At 40.8% G+C, this 25,615-nt stretch overlaps 1 protein-coding gene across 1 annotated transcript in view; it reads left to right on the forward strand.

The window, feature by feature from the left end:
* Nucleotides 1-19,479, forward strand: part of LOC124788148 (eukaryotic translation initiation factor 3 subunit E) — a 38,840-nt gene extending 19,361 nt beyond the window's left edge. Inside the window, exons 4-9 of the mRNA XM_047255295.1 lie at nucleotides 6,695-6,817; nucleotides 7,007-7,239; nucleotides 15,737-15,851; nucleotides 18,041-18,252; nucleotides 19,014-19,248; nucleotides 19,374-19,479. Of these exons, the coding sequence (XP_047111251.1) occupies nucleotides 6,695-6,817; nucleotides 7,007-7,239; nucleotides 15,737-15,851; nucleotides 18,041-18,252; nucleotides 19,014-19,248; nucleotides 19,374-19,400 (945 nt within the window). The 3' untranslated portion in view covers nucleotides 19,401-19,479. The remainder of the gene's footprint in view (nucleotides 1-6,694; nucleotides 6,818-7,006; nucleotides 7,240-15,736; nucleotides 15,852-18,040; nucleotides 18,253-19,013; nucleotides 19,249-19,373) is intronic.
* The last annotated feature ends 6,136 nt before the right edge of the window (nucleotides 19,480-25,615 follow it).

The raw sequence follows: 25,615 nt of genomic DNA on the forward strand, positions 1-25,615 counted from the left end.
ACTTAAAGTAGTAAAGGAGTTTTGCTATTTGGGGAGTAAAATAACCGATGATGGTCGAAGTAGAGAGGATATAAAATGTAGACTGGCAATGGCAAGGAAAGCGTTTCTCAAGAAGAGAAATTTGTTAACATCGAGTATAGATATAAGTGTCAGGAAGTCGTTTCTGAAAGTATTTGTATGGAGTGTAGCCATGTATGGAAGTGAAACATGGACGATAAATATTTTGGACAAGAAGAGAATAGAAGCTTTCGAAATGTGGTGCTACAGAAGAATGCTGAAGATTAGATGGGTAGATCACGTAACTAATGAGGAGGTATTGAATAGGATTGGGGAGAAGAGAAGTTTGTGGCACAACTTGACTAGAAGAAGGGATCGGTTGGTAGGACATGTTTTGAGGAATCGAGGGATCACAAATTTAGCATTGGAGGGCACCGTGGAGGGTAAAAATCGTAGAGGGAGACCAAGAGATGAATACACTAAGCAGATTCAGAAGGATGTAGGTTGCAGTAGGTACTGGGAGATGAAGAAGCTTGCACAGGATAGAGTAGCATGGAGAGCTGCATCAAACCAGTCTCAGGACTGAAGACCACAACAACAACAACAACAACAAATCTGGCACTTGCCTATCAAGTGACACACTTAGTATCTCATTTAGTCTTGTTGTGTTGCCCTTGACACTGGTCTGTGGCACTTACTTGCTTAGTGTTGTAGACTTTAGTTTAGTTAACCATGTTGTTCTTTTTTCATCATTTAAAGAAAAATGCCATATTCTGTACCTTAGTGAATCATATACTTCAGCATTTCTTTGTCAGCCTGTTGCTGTCTACTAAGCAAGTAATCTAATTTAATTGCTATGTTTACATTGTTGGTTATTATGGTTTTTGTGAGTTATATTGATAGAGAATGGCTTTTGTCAAGGTGTCTAGCACATTGTACAACTTCCCAGTAAGAGCAATAAGTATATTACATGGAAAAGCATAAACATACGAGAGACAAAGTACATATAACGCAACACACAAGTGGTTGGTGGAGCCTTGCACTCTGTCCTCTATAGTCATTAGTTCTAACAGGGTGTGCAGCCAGCAGGCTGCACTCACAACTGTTGTCATACTAGCAGGCCTGGAGGCCAAATCGAGCATAAACTTCATGTCCTAACTATGAAGCGATGTACACACAAATTTTGTAGTTACAACACTCCTCTTCCTGTGCAAAGAAGTGAGCACTGTGCTCGCATCCACTTTGTTTGTCTTGGACATTGTTTGTTGTGCCGTGCAATGTGCTGCCACTGTTGCATAGGGTTGGAAAAGGCGCAAGCATGGACAGGTGTAGCGCCTGCCCCCATGAGAAACCATGTGGTAGGGCAGATGACACTGGCACGCCTTCCATTTCCACATCCGAGTCCAGCCCTAGTGAAGAAGGCTGCGGTGAAGGTGGCTGAACAGGCAGTGCCAGCTGCAATGGAGGCTTCATCTGCAACAGCGCAGGAGCTGGGTTCCCACCAGCACCTATTTTGGTCGGCAGTAAAGACTGCAATCCCAGGCAGCTGTGGCAGGCTGGAAGTGTTGCAGCACTAGTGTCATAAGATGTCCTGGCATGGGTTGAAGCAGATGTAGCAGAGTGCGGGGCTGACAGCTGTGCAACAACTCTGCCAGACTCTCATCTCCAGCAGGGGTAACTTATAAGAACCGAAGAGCCAGTCAAGAGTCCCTTCCAGTGACACACCCAATATGTATTTTTTCATCTGAGTCTTAAATGTTCATAATAATCATTCTTCTTCCCCCATTTTGTTTGTTGTGCCGTGCAATGTGCTGCCACTGTTGCATAGGGTTGGAAAAGGCGCAAGCATGGACAGGTGTAGCGCCTGCCCCCATGAGAAACCATGTGGTAGGGCAGATGACACTGGCACGCCTTCCATTTCCACATCCGAGTCCAGCCCTAGTGAAGAAGGCTGCGGTGGAAAAGAGGAGCCGTGACATGACGAAAACCACTTTTTTTGTAGGCCATTGTCTGTAACTAACATATACAAAAGACCTTCCATTTCAAATATTTTGGACAGAACTTAAATTGTTGTCGCTGCAGAAGCAGACAGAAAATCCACCACACATGGAAACTTAGAATATGCATTAATTACAACAGTCCAGTAGAAATTCGAAAAAGTTCGTACAAAATCTACAAGAATTCATTCCCAAATATCTGTAGAACTGGCCATGGTGACAAAGATGCACAGGGGGGCCACCGGTGTGCCACACTGTGGGCAGGCTGCAACAACTTGTGTTATTTATCCATCAATGGCTGACACTAAAAATGTGCTAATGATTTTGTACAAGGCACGCCCCAATGGTCCGCATCTAATAAACGCATAACCTCATGCTGTAAGGCTGACAAGACTACAACCTGGAGCGTGGTATCCTCTATAACTCACAGCAGAACTCTTTCCCAAACAGAAAGATGATTTTGTAATGCAAAATTATGTCGTAAAGGATCAGAAGCATGGCCCAGAGGTTGGTCCAACCAGTCATATTGCACAAAAGAAATAACTGTTCTTAAAACAGGATCAGCAGCTACTGTGGCTGCAATTTTAGTGCTAGTAATAGGAAAGCTTCCACGTCTAAATGAAAAGAAAATAATTCCTCTTTATCAAACTCCATATTCAGGCCAGTCAGCAAACACGATAAGGCCTCAGCATTTGCAAGTTGCTCCGTAGGTGTAAAATGTATCTCGTAATTATATCGTGACAGGAAAAGAGCCCACTGCTGTAAGCAATGTGCGGCTTTTTTCGGCAAGGATGCCGAAGGGTTTAAAAAGGCACACCAGCGGTTTGTGGTCGGTGATCAGGTGAAACTTAGACCAGTGTAGAAAAACCCAAAATTTTTTTAGAGCATACATGATTGCCAAAGCTTCTGTCTTTACCTGAAAATAACATTTTTGTGCTGAATTTAGGGTTTTAGAGACATATGCAATAGGGCATTCTGATGCATCTGCATATTTATGAGCAAGGATGGTGCCAAGGCCAAACTGAGATGTATATGAAGTCTTCACGGGTTGTCAGCCGAGTAGCATCGTCGTCTCATAGCAATGTTTCGATGGAATGCGTCTCCATCATCTTCAGGCAAAGTTTGCCTGAAGATGATGGAGACGCATTCCATCGAAACGTTACTACGAGACGACAATGCTACTTGGCTGACAACCCGTGAAGACTTTATATATGAAATTCGCCGAGAAAGCCTGCACTCGCATACAAACTGAGATGTGTCCATTGATGACACAATATTCTGGCCTGGCTGAAAAGTGACCAAATGAGGGACTAACTGTAGCTTAGATTTCAACTACTTGAATGCCCAGTCACAGGCCAGGGACCATTGGAAAGGAACATCTTTACATAATAATGCATGGAAGTCGGGAGTGCAGCAGTAGCAGCATCCGCTGTGAATTTGTGGTAGTATGCAATTTTGCCTAAAAAATACCTGCAATTCATTGGGTGGATGTGGGGTGTGACAACATAGCAATAGCATCAGTATGCTGGTGCAGTGATTTAATACCAGCACACGATGCTTTAGAACAAAAATAAATAATAGTGTTGAAGAAAACTTTGTCTTGTCCATGTTGCACTTTAACCCTGCAGATTGTAAAATAGAAAATGAGTACAAAGGTTCTGCAAATGTTCCTGTGTAGAGACATCAGGCACTATTATGTCATCGAAATAGTTGATGCACCGGTAACTGATGCAATAAGTTGCTCTAAAAAGTGTTGAAAAATAGCTGGTGGGCTTGCCACACCAAAAGGCAAACACTGGCCCTTATTAATCCCAAATGGTGTATTGATAACTTGGAGGCATTCAGATTATTCGTCAAGCAGCAGCTGTAAATGAGTGTCTGCTGAGTCAGTCTTTGAAAAATAATACCCCGCCCCCCCCCCCCCCCCCACCCAAATTTTGCTAAAGCTGATCAGGACACTGTAATGATTAACTGTGCATTAAGTGATTTTTAAAAGTCACCACAGAGGCGTAGTTTACCTGTAGGTTTTTTTTTTTTTTTAACCAATTATGTTGACCATTCACTGGAAGATATAAGTAGATTAACATCAAGGGATTGAATACGATCTACTTCTACTGGATACAATAAAGTTACCAGTACTGTGTGGTCCCGAACTAAATGGGGGTGGTGGGCAGACTGTTTCATCATGATATGAACCTGAAATTCTGTTGCACAACCCAGTCCCGCAGAAAATAAGGGAGAAAAGAATTCAAAAAGTTTAAAAGCATCCAAACCAGTCAAATTTTCAATGTGAGCATTGTCCATAACTAGGAATGATAATGAATGAACCACAGCCTTTTAATCTGTCGTGTGTTATAACTGACAAGCCTCCATGACACTGGAGCCAGAGGTTGAGAGCCCAAACCCACAAAAGTTTGAGAATTCACCAATGTTGCTGATGCACCCGTGTCACCCACATTCTCAGTGATTGCTAAACACATGCACTTCAGTATACAAATTGCTCGGAGACACCATCACTGCTGACACACTGTTCACATCTATGTTTGTTTCATCTTCATTCAGGTCCGGAAGAGTTACAGAAGCAATGTATCCCTTTTTAAAGCACCTATTGCACATTTTCCAGCGCCTGGGGCACGCGGTCCATTTGTGTTGACTGGAACAGTATGGGCATGAAGGCAGTGGAGCACAAGGCTGTTGCTGTTGTGATGCGGAATGTTGTCACGAACAACAATTACCTATATTATGCTGCAATAGCTTCTCTCTTTCCTTGTGAACTGACTGAAGGCTGAGAGGGGTGAGAGGAACTGATTTCTGAAACTTCAGACTAGGCTTCTATCTGATTAGCTGCAGCCCCTGAAACTTCAAATGACTGAGCTATCTTTAATACTTCCATAAGCATGGGATTTTCCCACTGTGGAGCTCACTCTTTAACTTCCCTGTCAGGAGCAAGACATATGATTGCATCTTGGACCATTTTATCTGCACATCCTTCCTTATGAACATTTGTCACAAAAATGATGATAACTGAGTCCATATAGTTTTGCTGCCCATGCCCTATATGAGTGTTTTGGCTGCTTTGGGTAACAATTAAACACCACATGAGCAGCAATAACATGAGTACTTTTGCAGTCATGGGTAACAACTAACTCAGACATTTGATCAAAAGAAAGACTTGAAGGTTCTGTAAGCGTCCCAGTCTTCTCCTGCGTCATTGTACGCAGGGAACAGTGGCAGATATGCTGTTGGTGGGGGTGCACATTTTGCCAATGTATTTGTTAAACTGGAAATAGCAACTGGCAGTGCCTGCTGTTTGAGAAGAGATTTGAGCACTGGCTTCATGGAAATTAAACTCAAAGGACTAATGACTGAAGTGGAACACGCAGTGTCAAATACTGTACTCATTGCCCAAGTGTTCTAACCCAAGAACACTGTAACTTTATTACATGGAAAAGTATAAATATGTACGAACGAAGTACTTGAAACAGACAAGCAGTTGGCAGAGCCTTGTGCTCCAGCCCATATGGTCATTAAACAGAATGCACAGATGGCAGGCTGCAGATGCAACAACTGTCATACTAGCAGGCCAGGAGGCCTCTGGTGGCCAAATCAAGCACAAACTTCACACACAAACACTGAACCAGCACAGACACGAATTCGGTAGTTACAGCAATTTGTATGGCCACTTTTAATCATAGTTGCTTTATAATTATTGAAAATATTTTAAATCCAAACACTATGTAAAATAATTGAAAAAATCACATAATGAAAAAAATCCTTTCCCAGCACTCTCTCCCCCTCTCCCAGACCCTGCCACCGACCCCCTCCCCCACAATCAAGCTCCCACTTTCACTACACCTGTTGCTAGTCATCCCTTTTCCTCTATCTCATTCCCCATTCCACTACTGCACACTCACTGTTCACTCATCTTTGGACCCCAACCCCACCTTGTCATCATTTAGATCTACGACTCCTTCACTATTCCCTAATTTCTCTTACACATTAAATACAAAACAACATAAGTAAATGGCATAACACACACGTGGCAAATCTTAGAGGAAAATAAGTTTTCGATTAAAGGAAAAACTAGCAGTAAAATTGGTAATACTACACAAGACACACAAGCTGTATGTAGCCAGAAAGATACAAACAAAAGTAGTGGTGCGACATTCAGCTGTTTCACATTAACAAATGCCTAGTTCTGCAAAGCAATTTCCAGAATCAATAGTGCCAAACAAAGGAACACCCCCAAAAACATGCAAGCAGAGGGCAGTTCATGACATGAGTGAAAACCAGGCATAAAATAATATAATTGAAACAGACATCTTTTGTAACAAACTGTTTTTCGATCTAGAAACCAAGTCATATTGTAAATATCTTTTGTAACAGGCCACTAGTGGAAAAAAAATACATACATCCTCTTGTGAATGCAAAGCTTGGTTTAACATACTGTCAATAGTAATAAATATATTGGCTATTTAATTCCACTTGGGACATACCAAAATTATAATCTAAACCTCCATACAATATGCTATTTTATTCATTTCATCTTGTACACAATTTCAACTTATGGGGTGTTGTTTGTACATTCAACCATTAATTTAATAGACAGCTTAAAAGTGTCTCAGATTAATGATCTATGTTGTCGTTGGTATTGCTGTTTGACTGCATTACCAATGGTTTTGTTCATTTTATTTTTGCAGTTCAATTTGAATATGATGGACAGTATGTACAAGTTAGCAAAGTATAGATATGAATGTGGTAATTACGCAGTGTCTTCCAGTTATTTGTACTTCTACATGCTTGTCATGCCACCGTCTGACAAGGTGAGTGTAAACTAGTTAAAGTAACTGATAACTATTTTCGTTTGAATTTTCCTTTATTTGTTATTGCTGTATAATTGTCTAATTTCAAATCAGTTTTGTTTACATTTATCATTACACTGTTGTAAATTAAGAAGACTTAAACTGGTAGACAACTAATGATAATAACTGAATGTAATTTTTTTCCTCCAGAACTATTTAAGTGTCCTTTGGGGTAAACTTGCATCAGAAATTTTGATCCAGAACTGGCCATCTGCCTTAGAGGATTTGAATAAGTTACGTGAATATATTGATACTACTTCATTTGCATCAGCCCTGCACCACTTGCAACAGCGAACGTGGCTAATACATTGGAGTTTATTTGTGTACTATACACACCCAAAAGGAAAAGAATTGCTGATTGAAATGTTTTTACACAGACCACAGTAAGTAGTAATTATGTGTTTGTAGTCCCTACCCTAATTACTGTTAATGAAAATTTTCACACAATAATATAATGAAAAAGATAGATTGCTATTCACTGTAAAGATGACATGGTGTGTTGGAGTCTGTACAAGGAAAACACTGTTAATCATTTAACTTTCGGCCAAAGCCTTCTTCAGAAAAGGAAAAAAAACACACACACACACACACACACACACACACACACACACACACATATACACACATATTCATTTGCACAAGCAAGTATCTCATGCACAAATGACTGCCATGTTCAGCAGCTCTGACCGGAAGTAATACAGAAATTTATGAAAAAATAAAGCCAATATCAGACACAATGAGGAATGGAAGAGTTGTATTCTATGGACACCTAAAAAGCCTACACAAAAGAAGATAAAAAAAAAAATTTTAACTTTTTGAGAGAAACATCATTGGTGGTTCAAAGAAGTTAAATCAGACCTGAGAGAAATTGGAATAACGGAGGAAAAAAGAGGGTAGGGAGAAAATTTTAGAGGAAAGTAAAAAAATTAGAAACCAAAGAAAAAGGTAGATGGAATGTGTGCAGAAGAAAGAAGAGAGAAATGTAGGGAAAGGTTGAGAACTTAGTGGAAAGAAAGAAGAAGAAGAAGAAGAAGACGACATAAGTGGAAAGTTATGAAGTGCAAGACCTCGGGGCAACTAATTCATAGCTTAGCACCGTACACAACTAAATATGTCTTTGCATGCACTGCATCATAACTCAAACTGCTCCAATCAGTTATGCCGTAGTGTTTGATTACTTACTGCCAAAACATGTCACAGTGTTGTAAATGCATTAATCGAAACTTGTATGACCTACAAGCAGCTGTCCCAACTACTATTTTAGTAATTCCACAACACAGTGGTATATGAAATTTCAGTTTAATTGAACTAAATGTAATATTAAGTAGTGTTGAATGCAATCATTTGACTTAAATCAAACAGTAGAATCGCAAAAGCAAGATTTCATACGCAAATTGACATAATTTAGTTTGTGTTAATTTTAAAAATTTCAATCCGTAAATTTAGTCATGCTTCTGCTGATCACTGCTAGCAACACTTCCATCAAATAATTATAATGACATACTCTCCAGTGATCAGTCTCGTATAACCTGACAGCAGAAACAGACCAAAAAAGTTATGACTAGAGACTGGATTATATGCATATGCATTTGCATATATGGCTCCTTTTAACCAGTTATTGCATATTTTAACTAAGAACTAGTGGGAACGCATAGTTTCGCTCTATGTTTACAAATTTAGACTGGCTGTCTCTAACTTGATCTAGTTTTGATGTCTCATGTATTGACCGCAACCTAGAACTGCATGCAGTTACTAACCGAAAGGCCACTGCCTAGGTAAATCGTTGCGGAAGAGGAACAAGAAGAGGCAGACACAGTCAATCCTCTTGCGCCCGCACCCCTGGTTAATTGCCTCCGCTGTCATACCGTATACGTTGGCAACAATTAAATTAAACTATGCAAGCTTTTAGTCGCAGGTCCATTGTTTCAGTTTAGCTTTCTGTTTACTTGTACACAGTTGAACGTGTTCATGATGTGTGATGTGTAACTGTTGTGTGCCGCACTGCATGAAAAAAGAAACATTTCGTGGATAGCCGGCCATCCTGGAACATTTACATACGATGGAATTGTTTTTAATAGTCATGTTTGCGAGAAAAAGGTTTCGTGCAAACAACTTGCAAATAGACCCGCATGTCAATACAAGTCTTCATATTGCATGAATGCGGAAGAAAGGACTACAACAGCAACTTCTGACAACAGCAAGTTGCAGTAGCAGGCATTTGTCCAAAGGTAACCAAAAAAGTCAGTTTAACATGGATCTATGTGGAGCACTCATTGCAAACAGTATTCCTCTTCACAAATTTACAAACCCTATCCTCAAAGGCTTTCTGTGCAAATATTGCTTAAATCAAAATACACCAGATGAGTCAGCATTGCGTAAAAGTTACACATCGACAATTTATGTAATTGTTCTGGAGGAAATACGCAATGAACTCAAGGACAGTTGACGAAACTATAGACACTTGTGGCTGTTACAATTACAAATTTAATTGTTGGTGCTTTAAAAGAGCCACCTTCTTATTTAGTGGCCTGCAAAGAACTTGAAAAAGTAAATCATTGTACAACCACCAGATTTGTGAATGAGGGTATTAGAAAAATATTTCTCGAATCTTCTGCAGGTGAAAATGTGTTTGTGTTTATTTCAGATGCTGCCCCCCTATATGATCAAAGCAGGCAAACCGCTCCAAGTATTTTACCCCAATTTGATTCATGTTATGTGCTTTGTTCATGGAGTACATTAACTTGCTGAAGAAGTATGTTCCACATTTGTGAATGTAAATAAACTGATTTCATCCACAAAGAAAGTGTTTCTAAAGGCTCCTGTTTGCACCAAGACCTACAAAGAAAAACTACCAAGTGTGCCTTTACCTCGCGAACCAATGGTAACTTGTCGTGGTACGTGGGTCGAAGCTGTGCTATTTTACAATGAACATTTCGAGGCCATTAGAGGGGTGGTAAACGACTTCGATAATGCAGAGGCTTTGGCAGTTTACCAGTGCAAGGATGCTTTTAATGATTCTGGTATTAAAAAAGACATTGCTGTGATTTACACTCATTTTTCCCCTATACCTGCAAGTATTAAAAAGCTTGAAACTCAAGGTTTGGCACTGAATGAATCTACTCAGTTAATGAATAAAATTATTCCCCTGAACTCCTTATTGCTAGAGGTATTCCCAATAAAACTTAAAGAAAAAATTGAAAATGTTTTAAACAATAATCCAGGCTTTTTGAACCAAATTGTGCCAAATTGATAGTTTTATTAATGGAATGTGTGAACTTTTACCAGAAACAATAAGTGCCAACGTAGCACCCAAATTCAAATAGTGCCCATTTACCTCAGTTGATGTAGAACGGTCGTTTTCTACCTATAAAAATGTTTTGAATATTCGAAGACACAATCTTACTACCGAACATTTGGAACATTACTTGGTCGTTTACGTTTACGATAGTAAGAAAATGTAAAGTAAATTGTAAATGATGCTTTGGTCGAATAGTATTAATTAAAAGTTAATGCTGTTCAAAAAAATTCATGATTGTATGTTTTTTAAATAAAATATTGCGGAGTTTTTGAGCGTGCCCCTCTGCATGCAATACATCTCCAAGTTGGTCCTGTACATATCAATTGTTTCCCTGCGACTCACTCGACATTGTATCCGCTTGTTACCGATAACAATAGCAAAGAAGGAACAATTCTTGAAACATGGTACGCATCCCCATTTTGCAAATTTTTAGAAAATAATCACTGAAAGGCCTCCTTCCTAACTTCTACCAGAGTGTATTCAGAAAATGATATCAGCATTCTAAATGTACCGGCTTTTCGCGTGGCCAGTTCTCTTCCTCATAATTGATATGCACAGGTTCGACTTTGAGATATGATGTAAGCAGTAACTACAGTGTTTTTTTGTTATTTGGTCTTGCATATTTTGACACGTTCCATGCATTTTTATGTATTTTTCCTGCATATTTCAAGGTTTTTATGATGCATACAATCCGGTATCTAGGCTTCTGCTGATTACTACTAGCAACAGTTCCATCAAATAATCATAATGGTGTACTCTCCAGTCATCAGTCTCATATAACCTGGCAACAGAAACAGGCCCAAAAGGTTATGACACATTCATATTTGCATTCATGTCAACACATTCACATGCCTTGATAAGAAATAACATCAGCAGGCCTGACTTCATCATACAAAGAGTTGGGATAAAGTTGTAATTAAAATATGAAAAGTCATTTGAAATATTTAAATGAATTTTGTGTTTTGCAGCATTCAGGTATTAAAGAAGCATAAAGGAAGTCAGCTGTGGTTATACTGTAAAAAATGGGGTTTAGTAAGTTGCAGGTCCTTCAGCCTAACCAGTGTTGTGTTGGAACAGCTTTAAGAGTTCTGTGTCACAATAGTAGGTCAGAAAACATAAGTGATACAGGCCACCAGCAGGAAGTATCTTAAGCTTCAGTCAGCTAGAGACAGTTTTATTGCAGGCTAGACTGGAGAGTCATTGTCTGTGGAAACGTTAATGTTCATTTTCTGTCAGATAGTACTGACAAGGGTCACCTACAGTTGGCAGTGCCTAGCTTTGAATTATTTTCCACAGTAAAATTCCTTTCGTAGATTGTAGGACATAGTGCAATAGCTACTGACATTTTGTTTTTAGACACTTTAATCTGTAGTAACTCGGCTGTAAGTCCAATAGGCAATGGTTTAACAATAAAATTTATTAGCCAGTTACATACAGATCATAGAATAAAAGTGTTGTAAGACAGAATCGTAAACAGTGATTCAGTCACCACGTCGGGAGAGAAATTACTGGAAGAACACTGGGGAGAAATTTATAAAGCAGTGTTTGTAGAAAATTTTCTTGACATATTCCTACAGCATTTTTTAATCTTGTTTTCCCCTAAAATAAATAGGGAAAATAGAACAAAAATATGGATAAGGTGTGGATAACTTCTGAGATTAAAGAATATTATGCACGGAAGACAGAGAACAAGCATTAGGCAAGAGTCTAAACACCACTACCACCGAGCAAGGTGGCGCATTGGTTAGCACACTGGACTCGCATTCGGGAGGACGACAGTTCAATCCCGTCTCCAGCCATCCTGATTTAGGTTTTCCGTGATTTCCCTAAATCGCTTCAGGCAAATGCCGGGATGGTTCCTTTGAAAGGGCACGGCCGATTTCCTTCCCCATCCTTCCCTAACCTGAGCTTGAGCTCCGTCTCTAATGACCTCGTTGTCGACGGGACGTTAAACACTAACCACCACCACCACTACCACCAGTACTGTAGAATGTACCAGTCTGTCATTAAAAGAGCAAAACTCATATAGTGTGCTAAAAAATTAACCACTCAAAGAAAAAGGAAAAAACTATTTGGAATGTTATTAAGCAAGGGGAAAAAAAATCAAAAATAGTGATCCAAATTAAACCGAGTCCCCAGCAAATAGCTCTGGGCAAAATGGTGACACTGTTTAATGATTGGCCACCGAACTGAATCATTACTTCCTCACAGTGGCAGCAAACACAGCATCCAGTAATAAACAACCAAATGCAGATGCATTAGATTTACTTGTACAGACATTACATGGACCACCATCAGACATTAGTTTAAAAAATGCATCCACAAAGGTGACTGCAGAATTCGTCATGTCACTAAAAAGCAGCAGCTTTGCATGATATGTTAGTATTCCTAGCAGAATACTAAACTCTTGTGATGACTTAATATAATTACCCTTAAGTTATCTTCGGAATCAATCAATGATCGTGGTAGATTTCCTGACTATAGTTAAACATGCTGTAGTAACACCTGCGTGCAACACTAGATATACATAAACCACATACAATTGCAATCCTAAGTAACTCCTTCCAGTCTTTACAAAAGCATTTGACAAAGTTGTCTATAACAGAATTATTGACTCATTTAATTGAGCAGTACTTGTTAAATGTCTCTGAGTTCAACTTTTGTGAAGGATTCTCGAAAGAGCAACAATTCTATACTTCACAAATGTAGTACTGGCTGAGACAGACAAGAAAAGTCATCCTGGTAGCATATTCTGTAACTCTGTTACAGCTTTAGATTCTCTAGATGAAAAAATTCTACTTAGCATAAGAGAAAGCAAGTGGTCTCGTTAACAGATGGTCTCAGCTATGAAACTGATCTCAGAGGGACATATAACATGTGGAGTGCCACAATAATTGAAAAATTAAAACCCCACTTATATCAATTTCAGCACTGATGTTAAGTGCTTGACCACTAGAGAGCATCTGAAAAAAGTGATTTCAAGTTTCAGGATATTTTAGTCAGGCTAGTGTATGAATACTCAGGATTTTATTGTTGGTGATCTTCAGACTTCTATAACTCACTAGTTGGAGCTTTAAAACTGTCTTCATGTGTTTGTGTGTAATGTCTTTCATTATAGGATGTTTTTCATTTTAAAAAATATTATTCTTGGAATGTAATTTGAAAAGAAATTGTTCACTTAAGGGGTTAAAGGACAGTTCGTAGACTGTAACGTTTGTTGATGCAAGCATATTAATCAAGAGTCCTAACTCGGCCATAGCAGACACAGCTCATATGATAGACGAAGACTCCTAAATGTGGTTCACATTTAACATTTTAAGTCTTAAGATACATTATGGACTGTCACTTCCAGTCTGCTGTGGGCTGACAACCCACAAGTCCTAGTCTCACAATTAGATGATAACATCGCTAAACCAAACCATACCATGTACATAGTAATCCCCATCATGCTCCACGGCCAACCAGTTTGAACATCTTAACGCAAACCATTCAGAAGCTATGACGATTTTATTTCATATAGTTCAGTAATTGTCATCCTGTATGTACAGCACCAGGAAAGTTCTTTCTTTTAAATTGTCTACTGAAAATTAATTAGTTGAAAGGAGGGCAAGTAATTTATAAATCTGTTCCTTATAAACAATACTGCTTTCCATTAGCATGTAGATTGGACCAATTCCCATTGTTTATGCTGTCTTTGCACCTTCTCTCCAGCATACAAAGCAATTACATTGCATTTAGATTGCATGTTCAAGCATAGTTGTTAACCTCACAACCAACACTTTAATTGGGCCTGGCGTCTATTGGTAAAGTGTGTACCTGGAAACTAGAAGGTCGCAGAATCGAATTTTGATTGGACTTGGGATTTTTCAGTCTGCATTTGAACCTATTCTTTACCTCTCAATGATGTGAGGAGTCGTCAGAAATAACACTTGATTCAGATTCCACACTTAAGTGTACCTTTCCAGGCTTGGATAGGTTAGAGACATGCAAGTCACAGAAGTTTATTATAGTTGTTGTGGCTTGATTAGGTGATGACAAGTATGAGTAACTGCAGTGGCTGACAACTAGGCCTACATTCTTGTCTCTGTACTGGTACTGCTCTGCATGCTTCGTACTTTTTAACAGTGCAGTCACACAAATTGCAGTTATCCCTATTCCAGTACTGAATTTTCACTGGTTATCAGAGTATCTCCTTTTAATTTTGTGTGTGTGGGTCGGGGATGGGGGGGAGATACTTGTGTGTGTGCGAGCGCGCACGCGTGTTCATACATTCATAATAACGGGTAAATTTCTTACACATGTCAATGCTTATATGAAATAGTTACAAAGTACAACACTAGATGCCAGCTTTTGTTTTTGTGCACTATAAGATTCATCTTGTGAAGAAGGAATAATTATGTAAACTACTCCATGAAAAACTTTTGTAACTTGCATTGCGCTGTTTTATTTCTAGTGGCACAATTTCTCTAGAAACCTTATATTTTATCTACATAAGCAAACTAATAGGTGCAGGGTGAGGAGAAGACTGCTGACATTGCTTAAAAGCTTTATTCTGCTACTGCAACCACATTGGCACCTCATTTCAGGGTGATATTTTTTCTCCAACTCAGAGAAAGTTGATATAGTACCAAAATTATTGAATAAAAGTGGTTTGTATTATCCCTCCAGCTAGGATAATCATTTAGTTACAGCCGTTAAAAATGCCCTCTCCTAGTCTAGAAATCCCAGGATTGAAAGAAAGGAAGATGTGAATCAAATTTTAGGAAAGTATAGATGGAAAAATGTCTGCAGAGACATTCAGAATGCTCATCAGAGATAGGGGTCCAATGCTTTGTTGTGATCTAATATGACGAGACTGAAGCACATTGTTCAGAAGTGTTAACTGTCTACTTAGGTGCAGTAGTTGTGGGATTTCAACATAGTGCAGCTGTAAGTATGTGTTTGTGATCATAAGACACAACAACCTCCTGCTTGCCTGTTCTGTGTCTCATATGTGCCACTCATTTTCTATGGAAATTATTATTGCCATTAACTACAGTTTTATGAAATTTTCTTCTGATATGTTCATTTCTGTTAGCCTTGTCTTGTTGCATGTTTAACTCTTTAGGAATCTCAATTCGGGTTTTTGTATACATTGTTTCTTAGTTTTTCATGATTGTGCAGGTTTAGGTATTGTTTGTAGAATTTCATAATTGTTTTAGTGCTTGTTTAATTTTTATGTTTCTATGATGACACATTTGTTTGTTATGTGCTGATCTTTTCTCTGTGTCTGTGCTTGAGAAAAGTCAAGAAGGTAAAATGTGAGATTCGTTGTAAGATTTATGTATAACAATATCTAGAGAGCTCATCTTTGGTTTCTCCTGGAGGACTAATCATCAGCAAATAGTTATAGTAAAACAGTGGGTGTTAATCTCTTACCCACAGGTGCTTTGCTTTTCCATTGTCCAGACAGTCAATATATAAATTAAGAAGTGTCAGTAATAAACTGCACCCTTGCCTGAATTCTTTCTATGTTTTACTGAAAGCTGTTTCACCTTGCTCCCAAAGAGTTAAGGCCTATAACAAAAGTGTTTATTTTTCAGATATTTAAATGCTATCCAGACCATGTGCCCTCACATATTAAGATATTTAGCAGCTGCCATTATAATTACAAAGAACCAAAGGAGCCTCAAGGAGTTAGTGAGGGTGATTCAACAGGTAATTTCATCCCTGTGTGCCTAAATACTTGCTAAAACAGAAGGCATAGAGTAGTAACAGGTATCACAGGGTACCACTCTGAAACTTCAGAGATTGTGCAGATATTTACTTCAGTATTGAGAAATACTGGCTCAGTATCATTTTAGTCTTGGACAGTAAATTTATTTTCTTAAGACCAGTGTGCATTGTGAGCTCACAAAACCTCTTCATGATTGTGTGATTTCTGGTGCTCTGCTTAGAGCATGTGCAGAACATCCTATTGCTTCTCGTAGTGGTGTGCAAGTAAGGAGGTGTGCGAGTGATGTGTTTTGCACAAAGACAGACAGAAAATACTTTGTGGTAGCACTAGTGTGCTCTCTTCTTCGTCCCAAACCCCAACTGTTGCTGCTCTGGTCAGTGGCAATACTGGGTTAAGCACAAGATTGGTCTAGGTTTTCTGCTTTGACTCCCTTTAGAGAAGTTTCGTGCCTGGAAAACTATCACTGTCACTTGTTAGTGTAATGCTTGACTTGCTTGTTGCCAGCCACTCAATGATTATAGTGGCATTGTGCCTTCATCATACCTATATTTCATGAAAATCAATGTTAAATGTTCTATGTGCACTGCAAAGCAAACACTACGGAAGCAGCAGTGTGATGCTATTGACTGGAGTGTCGCTTGGTACACTGCCCCTTCCTGCTGTGCATTGCCACACCACCTACCTTCTTGCACAACTATACTGGTGCTTTTCTTTTGCTGTTTGAATCCTCTTGACTGAACTAGAACTTAAGCACATTGTGTATAGCTCTCCACTGACATCTTTCAGTAATTGCTTGAGTATTTAACATTAGCAGCTGTACTACTAACATGCAGATTACTGCTGCCGCCATTCATTCCTGCAAGACCAGACACTTATTCAGTAGAATGCTATTTCCATTATAATTTTCAAGTCTGGAAAACTGTATCACAAAAAAAATTATGAAAGCACTTTTATCAAAATAGACCTCTTCACTATCACAATTCTTAAGAAATGAATGCTCTTTTTAAGGTCACCATGCTACTGATTATATGACAAACATGCTTGGTTCATTTGTTTTCTGATATACAGGGTGCATCTTGACCGCCCCAAATAACTTCTTGCCCAAAAGCAAAATAAACACTGTTTCGAATGAATCCTGCACTAGGGGGCATAAACCAGCATGATTGCCTTTCTTTGTTATGAAGGTATGAACAGCAGTACATCGTTTTCAAATAGCATTGTGTGTAATTTAATTTTTTTAACCTATTTCCTATACTCAAGATCTGTTCAACAATGTGTCACTGTACCATTCATTTAAGCATTATGTTATTAAAAATGTAGTACAAAATTGACTTTGACTGTCCTTCATTAGCATATAGAGCAGGTAATCAAGATGACATAACCCATCCACTTTGTGAAGTTTACAGGAAACGAATGGATACATAGGGAACTCCCATAATTTAATAGTGTTTCTACCTTCTCTTCATTGGTGTACACTATATTCACACATATCTTCAACTGAAGACAGTTAACTGAATGACCTATGTTTGTTTCCATTGTGTGTCAGTTCTAGCAAGTGGATGAGTTACACTACCTGGTACATGGACTTTTATGTTAGTACACAAGTCAGTCACTTTTGTTTTGTTTTTGAACAGGTCTTGGAGAGACATGGATTCCTGAATAAAATAGGGTGAAAATAGATACACTACCACTCTTATTTTCGTAACAAACAATGCTGTAAGAAAGGCAGCCATGCTGGTTAATATCCCTCTGGTAACTAAACTACTTCCCCCCTCCCCCTGGACAAAAAACTTGGGCTTGATTAGATATGCCATTAAAATACATGTGTTCATTGTAATCAGTTTTGCAGAACTGTCCCAGAGTTGGGAGCACAGTGACAATTGTAAATGCCAAAATCTGATTAGTAAAAAGTAAAGCTCTTCTTGCTGGTTGGATATGACTATATTTTTATTGTGTATGTGTATTAATTTTTCTAGGGTTTGTTGTTTATGCCATTGTGTAAGCAGAATAACCATGAATTACTTATTTGTTTGGAAGGGTGGTGGTGGTGGGGACATTTACACTTAAAAATAGAGAAGTAATGGTCAGTGAAGATATTGAAGGAAAATAAAGATGTAGAAGTAAGTTTGTGTGAATACAATACATAATATTGTTTGAAATTCTGTTTCAGGAATCTTATACTTATCGTGATCCAGTTACAGAATTTCTGGAGCATTTGTATGTGAACTTCGATTTTGAAGGTGCACGTCAGAAGCTGCACGAGTGTCAAACAGTGCTTTTCAATGACTTCTTCTTGACAGCATGCCTTACCGACTTTGTGGAGAATGCTCGACTTATGATATTTGAAACTTTTTGCCGAATTCATCGGTGTATCAGCATTGGGTAATTACATTTCTTTAACTGCAGTGGTAACACATGTAGCACTAACATCTCAGAAAAACAATGACTAGCTAACAGATAAAGTTGTTTCAGTGTTCTTACTAACATTTGTCAATCTCTGACCAAGCTCCTAAAATATGTTACTAACTTTGAGATTTGTGCTTCCATTATCCTATAATTCATTCCCTTCTTCACGCTGATGCATTGCCATCTGTCTGACACTGGATTCTGCTTTTTGTGGCCATACATATTTTCTACTCTGTTTCTCTCTAATAAATGTGGAGGACACCTCTGTTGCAAGCTTCATTTCCTCATACTTTTTTCCATATTTCAGTAAACCAGTATTACTTTTGTCTTCTACAAAGTATTAATTCAAAAGCTAAGCTAAACACACTGTTGATGATTTGATTCTATCACCTTTTACTGTGATGTGACTCACAAATTGAGTAATATATTTTACTCTGGATTCCTTACAAATATTTGTAAATGCCACCAAAGTGATACTTACATTTTTCAGAATGACATAGTTCTCATACTCTTCATGGCTATGTTTGCAGCAGGATGTTAAACCCAATCCAAAAAGAAAATTCTTCCCACACTCACTATTCTTATTGGACATATTATGTTTTTCAGTGTTGGTCTTACAGAAGCGTGTACCATACATGTTGAGTGTCACAAAATAGTTAGTGATGTCCTGTGCTTGTTTTTATTATAAATAAAAATTTGTGAAGTTCTTTTGTATGAGACTTCATTTTTTCTCGCAGGATGTTAGCTGAAAAGTTAAATATGAATCCTGAAGAGGCAGAATGCTGGATCGTTAATCTCATTAGGAGTGCAGACCTGGATGCTAAGATTGACTCAAAACTAGGTCATGTTGTAATGGGGACACCACCTTTATCTCCTTACCAACAACTTATTGAAAAGATTGACACTCTTTCCGTTAAATCAGAAACCCTGCAAAATCTGGTTGAAAGAAAACTAAATGCCAACAGCCAAGATGTAAGTTCTTTGTGATATTTGTATTGCAATCTGTGATATTCTTTTAAGATGAAGTTAGGTCATTGTTTCATATAAAATATTCAGATGCAAACAGTACTAAAGGACATATTTTATTTTTGTTTCAGTATCGGTGGGGAGCCCCAGAGTATTGATCTCAATCTTGTAAAATAGTGTAAGGACTGTATTTTACTACACACAAACTGAACATTAATAAACTTTACAGAAACTGTTTCCTATTGCTTCATCTCATCATCATCCTACAAGTGAGACAGCATCCGCCTACAAACATAAGTTCATGTAAACTTTGTAGAAAAAGTCACATCTGTAACAAGAAATTTTTATTATTAGAATCCCCTGCATGATAAAAAAGAAAAACTGTTAATGTAATGGCCTCTTAGTGCTCAGGAAATCAGGTTTTGGGTAATTTGAAATTAATGTTGGCTGAATAACCATGACTTAATTTGTAACAATACCTTAAATTATTTGTGGGGTTATTATCAAAGCCATCTCGTTCAAGAGGTGTTTATTTTCCTCAAAGTGTGTTAACACTACATGGAATACATTTATGATTAATTAATAATATTAATGGCCAACAGCCTTGCCGCACTGGTAACACCAGTTCCCATCAGATCACCAAAGTTGAGTGCTGTTGGGCTTGGCTAGCACTTGGATGGGTCACCATCTGGGTCAACTGAGTGGTGTTGGCAAATGAGGTGCAGTCAGCCCTTAAAAGACCCATTGAGGAGCTACTTGATTGAGAAGTAGCGGCGCAGTCATGAAAACTGACAACGGCCACTAGAGCAGTGTGCTGACTACATGCCCCTTCATATCCACATCCGGGGACGCCTAAGGGCTGAGGATGACATGGCAGCCGGTCGGTATCATTGGGCCTTCAAAGCTTATTCGGACTGTGTTTGTTTGTTTGTTTGTTTGTTAATAATATCAGTGGAATAAAGTCCACAGATAGAATCTGTTTGTTGATAATATTAATGAAAGAAAGCGCACAGATAGAATACGTAAATCACTGCACGCGTTCTGCTCTCTTTGAGGGGGAAACTGATTCATAGTCATCCTGTACAGCAGGTGCAGCATTCTTCCTGGAAAGGCAACTTGCCTCACCATGGGTGCTGCTCACTTTTCAGTTTAGAAATGACACATTATGTCTTCTTAGTATTTCCTGTCTCATTCTTTTATGTGAGTAAACAAAATAATTTTACTGAGCTCATATTTATATAGTACAGTTATTTCCAGTTTATTAATTCAGATCTCTATGTGAAATTTGATATGTGTAAAAGAGAGTGTTACAGTTATCAACTATTCAAATCAAAGCACTGAAAAACGGGAGACTACCAACATTTTTACGGCATCAGCAATGAAGTGGGCGAGTGTATGATCAACCAGAAGAAAGCAGGGGAACACTGGTGAAACTATTTTGTGACAGTTTTGACCAAGAAATTTCTCCATCGACCACCAGTCATATCAGTTGTTACAGGACCAGTCAAGGAAATTAACGTTGCCAAAGAAGAGGCTGCTCTGAAGGAGGTGAAGAAAGGAAAAGCTACTGGTTCCAAAGGTCTCCCAGCATAGTTACGTTGCTGTTACTCATGGTAACCCTTCTTCATCAATGTCTCAGCTTGTCATGGATCTGATGTCATGTGCTTAGTTTTCATTTTATTGAGTTGCAGGCCATTTGTTGCAAGTCTGTTGTTCCACTCTTGTGTTTGGTGGTAGCAATCAAGCTTGTTCTCCGCAGCGAACATGACATTTTCAGCATAGAGAAGTGTCCATGGAAGGGGCTAGTACTAGTCTCGTGTGACAGTGTCAGTTATCCAGATGTCACAATAACAGGCACAAACCAGCAAGGTCATATTAACAATTGTCTGGCATTATAGCTGAGTGCTCAGCATGTCTTGGTTGTCATGTGGAGCATCCGGGTTTAATTCCCAATATTGCCAGAGATTTTTGCTTTCTGGGAGGAGTGGTACAAAGTCTTCTCAGTTTCATGAAGCCAATTGAGGAGCCACGTGTGTGAGAAGTAAACCTACAATGGCCGCAAGGGCAGTGTGCCGACTGCATCTGCATAACATCATATGGCAGGGGATGACACAGCAGCCAATCGTCATCACGCAGTCCTGTGGGCTTGACTGCAGACTTTCTTTCTACCACATTAACAGTTAATGAAAAGTTTTCACAGAGTTGTATGCAGCAGATTTAAAGTGTAACCCTAGTACATGTACTTCCCCCACTGCCCAAGAGAATGTGGTGGACCATGGGCACTTCCTCAGTTCACAGAACTTCCTGCACGTTCGGGGGTAAGAATAGGCCCGCGGTCTTCCTGCCTGTCGTAAGAGGCGACTAAAAGGAGACTCAAACGTTCCGGCCCTTATGTGATGATCCCCTCTTGGATTTGACCACCGTATTTCAAAATTATTCCGAAGACGGAGCCGATTTGGGGAGGGCGCCTTACTTGGTGCATTGTGTCCCTCGTGTATTAAGACCTTTAGCCAGCTTATTCGTCGTTGCATTGCAGTCCCGCTCGCTCTCCATCTCTTGGGAGCGATTTCCGCCATGCACTCTGCAGTGTCGCTTTCTGCACTGCGACCATGGACCACTTGCCACCCAATATCCAGCACGGTAGCCAGTCCGTTGTGGTGGGGCCGCCATGTACCCTGTTGGTTGTAGCCCCCTGACAACACAGGTATCGCTCTGCTGATGTCTGCGCCATTAACTCCCCACGTATGCCAAGGAGTAGATGCCTATCTCCCTGGGGCATCAGGACTCCCAGCAATGGCCATCCTGCCAGGTGGCCCTTGCTGTGGCTGGGTGGCACCCATGGCGAGGGCCCTTGGTCGGAGTAGGTGGCATCAGGGTGGATGACATGCAATGAAGCATGGCACATCTTCTCTTGCTGGTGGCCAACCACCAGCAGTCTCTAAGCGTTCAAGGCCTCACTTTAATGCAAACGTGTATGACCCCAAATCGTTCCCCTCCCTGGCCAAACCATGGGAGGAACGAAAGGCTATGAATGACAGCAAGACTTATTCGCCCCAGTATCTAGTCTGTACGAGAGCTGATGGGGAATCCTTTGTGTCCATGAAGCCTCTGTTCTTTGTAGAGCATTCAGAGGATAAGTTTGGGGAGGTGGAGGGTTTGTCAAAAATGTGGTCCGGATCAGTCTTGATAAAAATAGCATCCTCTGCCCAGTCACAGGCATTACTCGCTTGTAAGAAGCTGGGGGATGTTTCTGTTACTATCACGCCCCATAAAAGCTTAAATATGGACCAGGGCATTATCTTCCACAGGGGCCTTCTTTTACAGTCCGACGACGAGCTGCGCACCAACTTAGAGTGACGAGGTGTCCATTTCATCCGGCATGTCCACCGGGTTCCGAGGGATAATCAAGTTGCCACCGGTGCCTTCGTCTTGGCCTTCAAAGGTGACACATTACCCGAGGAGGTGAAGGTGATGGTCTGCCGCTGTAATGTTAAGCCATATATCCCTCCCCGAATGTGGTGCTTTGTTGGAAGTTCGGCCATATGTCTTCCCGCTGTGCTTCCAGCCTCGTATGTCGCGATTGTGGTTGTCCATCCCATCCCGATACTCCATGTGCCCCGCCTCCCATCTGTGTCAACTACGGAGAGCACCATCCCCCTTGCTCACCGGACTGTAAGATTCTACGGAAGGAATGGAAAATAATGGAATAAAAGACCCTGGTCCGACTGACCTACACTGAGGCTAAACGGAAATTTGAACGACTTCATCCCGTGCACATGACATCATCTTATGCCACCACTGTTTCTCCTGTTACAACTCCATCTGCTGCACCATATACAGTCAGCTCTCAGAGCCAAAGGACCACACCTGCCGCATTGATAGTGTGGGGCACTTCCCTCCTTGTTGCTCCTGCACCATCTACCTCGGGAGCAGCACCCCCTCAACCATCGGGGACACCAGTCCCCACTTCTAAGCTGGAGAAGCATAAGTCTTCTTTGGCTTATCTCGCTAGGAAGGGATCCCATGGGTCACTCCCTTCGCAGGTTCCTACTAGTGGCAAACCAGACACCCGCCAGGGGCTGATGAAGCCCCATGTAGCTGGTCGTAGGGCTTCACAGTCCTCTTCAGTCCCGGAGACGGAATTAAAGAAGCCCTCCCAGTAAGGGCAACCAAGGGAACAGTGTGAGAAATAGAAATCAAAGACCCCTTAGACCAAGGAAATTGCGGTGGCACCCATTCCACCGCTACCTACAAGCTCTGCATCTGAGGACGCGGTGGAGATTCTGGTGTCTGATGAGGACCTAGATCTCGCCGGTCCCTCAGACATGATGGATGTTGCTCCTGTCGGTACTCAATCGGTGGCAGCAGGTGACCCAGCGGCGTAATCTGCCTCCTCGGTCCCTTCACATCTTTCTCGGCCATGGACAATGTCATCCTCCAGTGGAACTGCAGCAGTTCTTTCCACCATCTTGCTGCGCTTCGACAACTTCTCAGCCTTCACCCTTTCTTCTGCATTGCTCTTCAGGAAACTTGATTTCCGGCGATGCGAACCCCCGTACTCCGTGGCTATCGGGGTTTTTATAAGAATCGGGCAGCTTATGAGAGGGTATCTGGTGGCGTCTGCATCTACGTCCTTCACTCTCTTTACAGTGAGTCTGTCCCTCTATAAACACCTTTAAAGGCTATACTTAGAGGGAGAGACAGCATTGGTCGTATTTTTTTGTTTTATTAACCGCAAAATCGATTTTCGGTCACTTAGTGACCATCCTCAGTGCTGTAATGTACAATTTAAATTGTATATTACAGCACTGAGGATGGACACTAAGTGCCCGAAAATCGATTTTGCAGTTAATAAACCACAAAAAAATACGACCAATGCTGTCTCTCCTTCTAAATGTATCCATTATCTGGTCGTGGTGCACAGGACACTCCATGGAGTCGCCAATCAATATCTTTAAAGGCTGTCGCTGTTTGGGTGTGGGCACTCAGGATGTAACTGTCTGCAGTCTCTATCTTCCACCGGATGGTGATGTCCCGCAGCATGTCCTGGCTGTGCTGAAAGAGCAATTGCCGCCACCTTTTTTGTTACTGGGCGACTTCAGCGCCCATAACCCTCTGTGGGGTGGATCAATGGCAACAGGCCGAGGCAGCATCGTTGAGCAAGTATTGTCAGAGCTCGACCTTTCTCTTTTAAATACTGGTGCCTCCACACATTTCAGTGTGGCGCATGGCACGTACTCAGCCATCGACCTTTCGATCTGCAGCCCTAGCCTATTACTGTCTGTCCAATGGAGTGTGCATGAAGACTTGTGCGGTGTTGACCACTTTCCGGCCAATTACACTATTGATGTGGTGGCTCACTCTGTCACCACGAGCATCGTTACTGCTGCAGAATCTGCCATTCCCTGTTCTTCTGGGTCCCCTTAGTGGAGAACTGTGCCTTGGTGGTCACCCGAGATCGCAGAGACGATTAAAGATCGCAGGCAGGCACTCCAGCGTCACAAGCAACATCCGTCATTGGAACACCTCATCGCCTTTAAAAGGCTCCGTGCGCGAGCCCGCCGCCTCATTCGCCAACTTAACAGGAGTGCTGGGAAAGGTATGTCTCCACCATTGGCCTCCGTACCTCTCCATCGCAGGTTTGGGCCAAGATCAGGCGACTCTAGGGCTATCGGACCCCCATCAGTGTATCTGCACTTTCACTGAATGGAGCAATATGTACCAACTCCAACACAATTTCAAACCACTTAGCAGAGCATTTTGCGAATTACTCACTGGCCTTCCGCTCCCTGAAAGAGCGGTTGGAATGTTGGAGCCTTTCATTTCACACGTGCCACCCTGAATTGTACAATGCTCCGTTCAGTGAGTGGAAATTCCAAAGTGCCCTAGCCGATTGCCCTGATACGGCTCCCGGGCCAGATCACATCCACTGTCAGATGCTCAAACACCTCTCGGTGGACCACCAGCGATGCCTCCTGGACCATTTCAACCGTATCTGGGTTGAGGATGAGTTCCCGTTGCAATGGCAGGAAAGCATTGTAATCGCCGTGTTGAAAGTTGGCAAGAACCCACAGGAGGTGGACAGCTACCACCCCATTAGCCTCACCAACGTTCTTTGCAAGTTGCTTGAATGCATGGTGAGCTGGAGGTTGAGTTGGCTACTTGAGTCTCGGGGCCTTCTGGCTCCGTCTCAGGTTGGGTTCTGTAAGGGCCGCTCTGCAGCCAATAATCTGGTGTGCCTGGAGTCTGCCATCCATACGGCCTTTACCCACCGTCAGCATCTGGTCGTCATCCTTTTTGACATGCGGAAGGCATACAATACGACATGGCGTTTGGTTGGCGTCTTCGGGGTCTGCTCCCAATTTTCATACAA

This window comes from Schistocerca piceifrons, chromosome 3, assembly GCF_021461385.2.
Source record: "Schistocerca piceifrons isolate TAMUIC-IGC-003096 chromosome 3, iqSchPice1.1, whole genome shotgun sequence".
NCBI lineage: Eukaryota > Metazoa > Arthropoda > Insecta > Orthoptera > Acrididae > Schistocerca > Schistocerca piceifrons.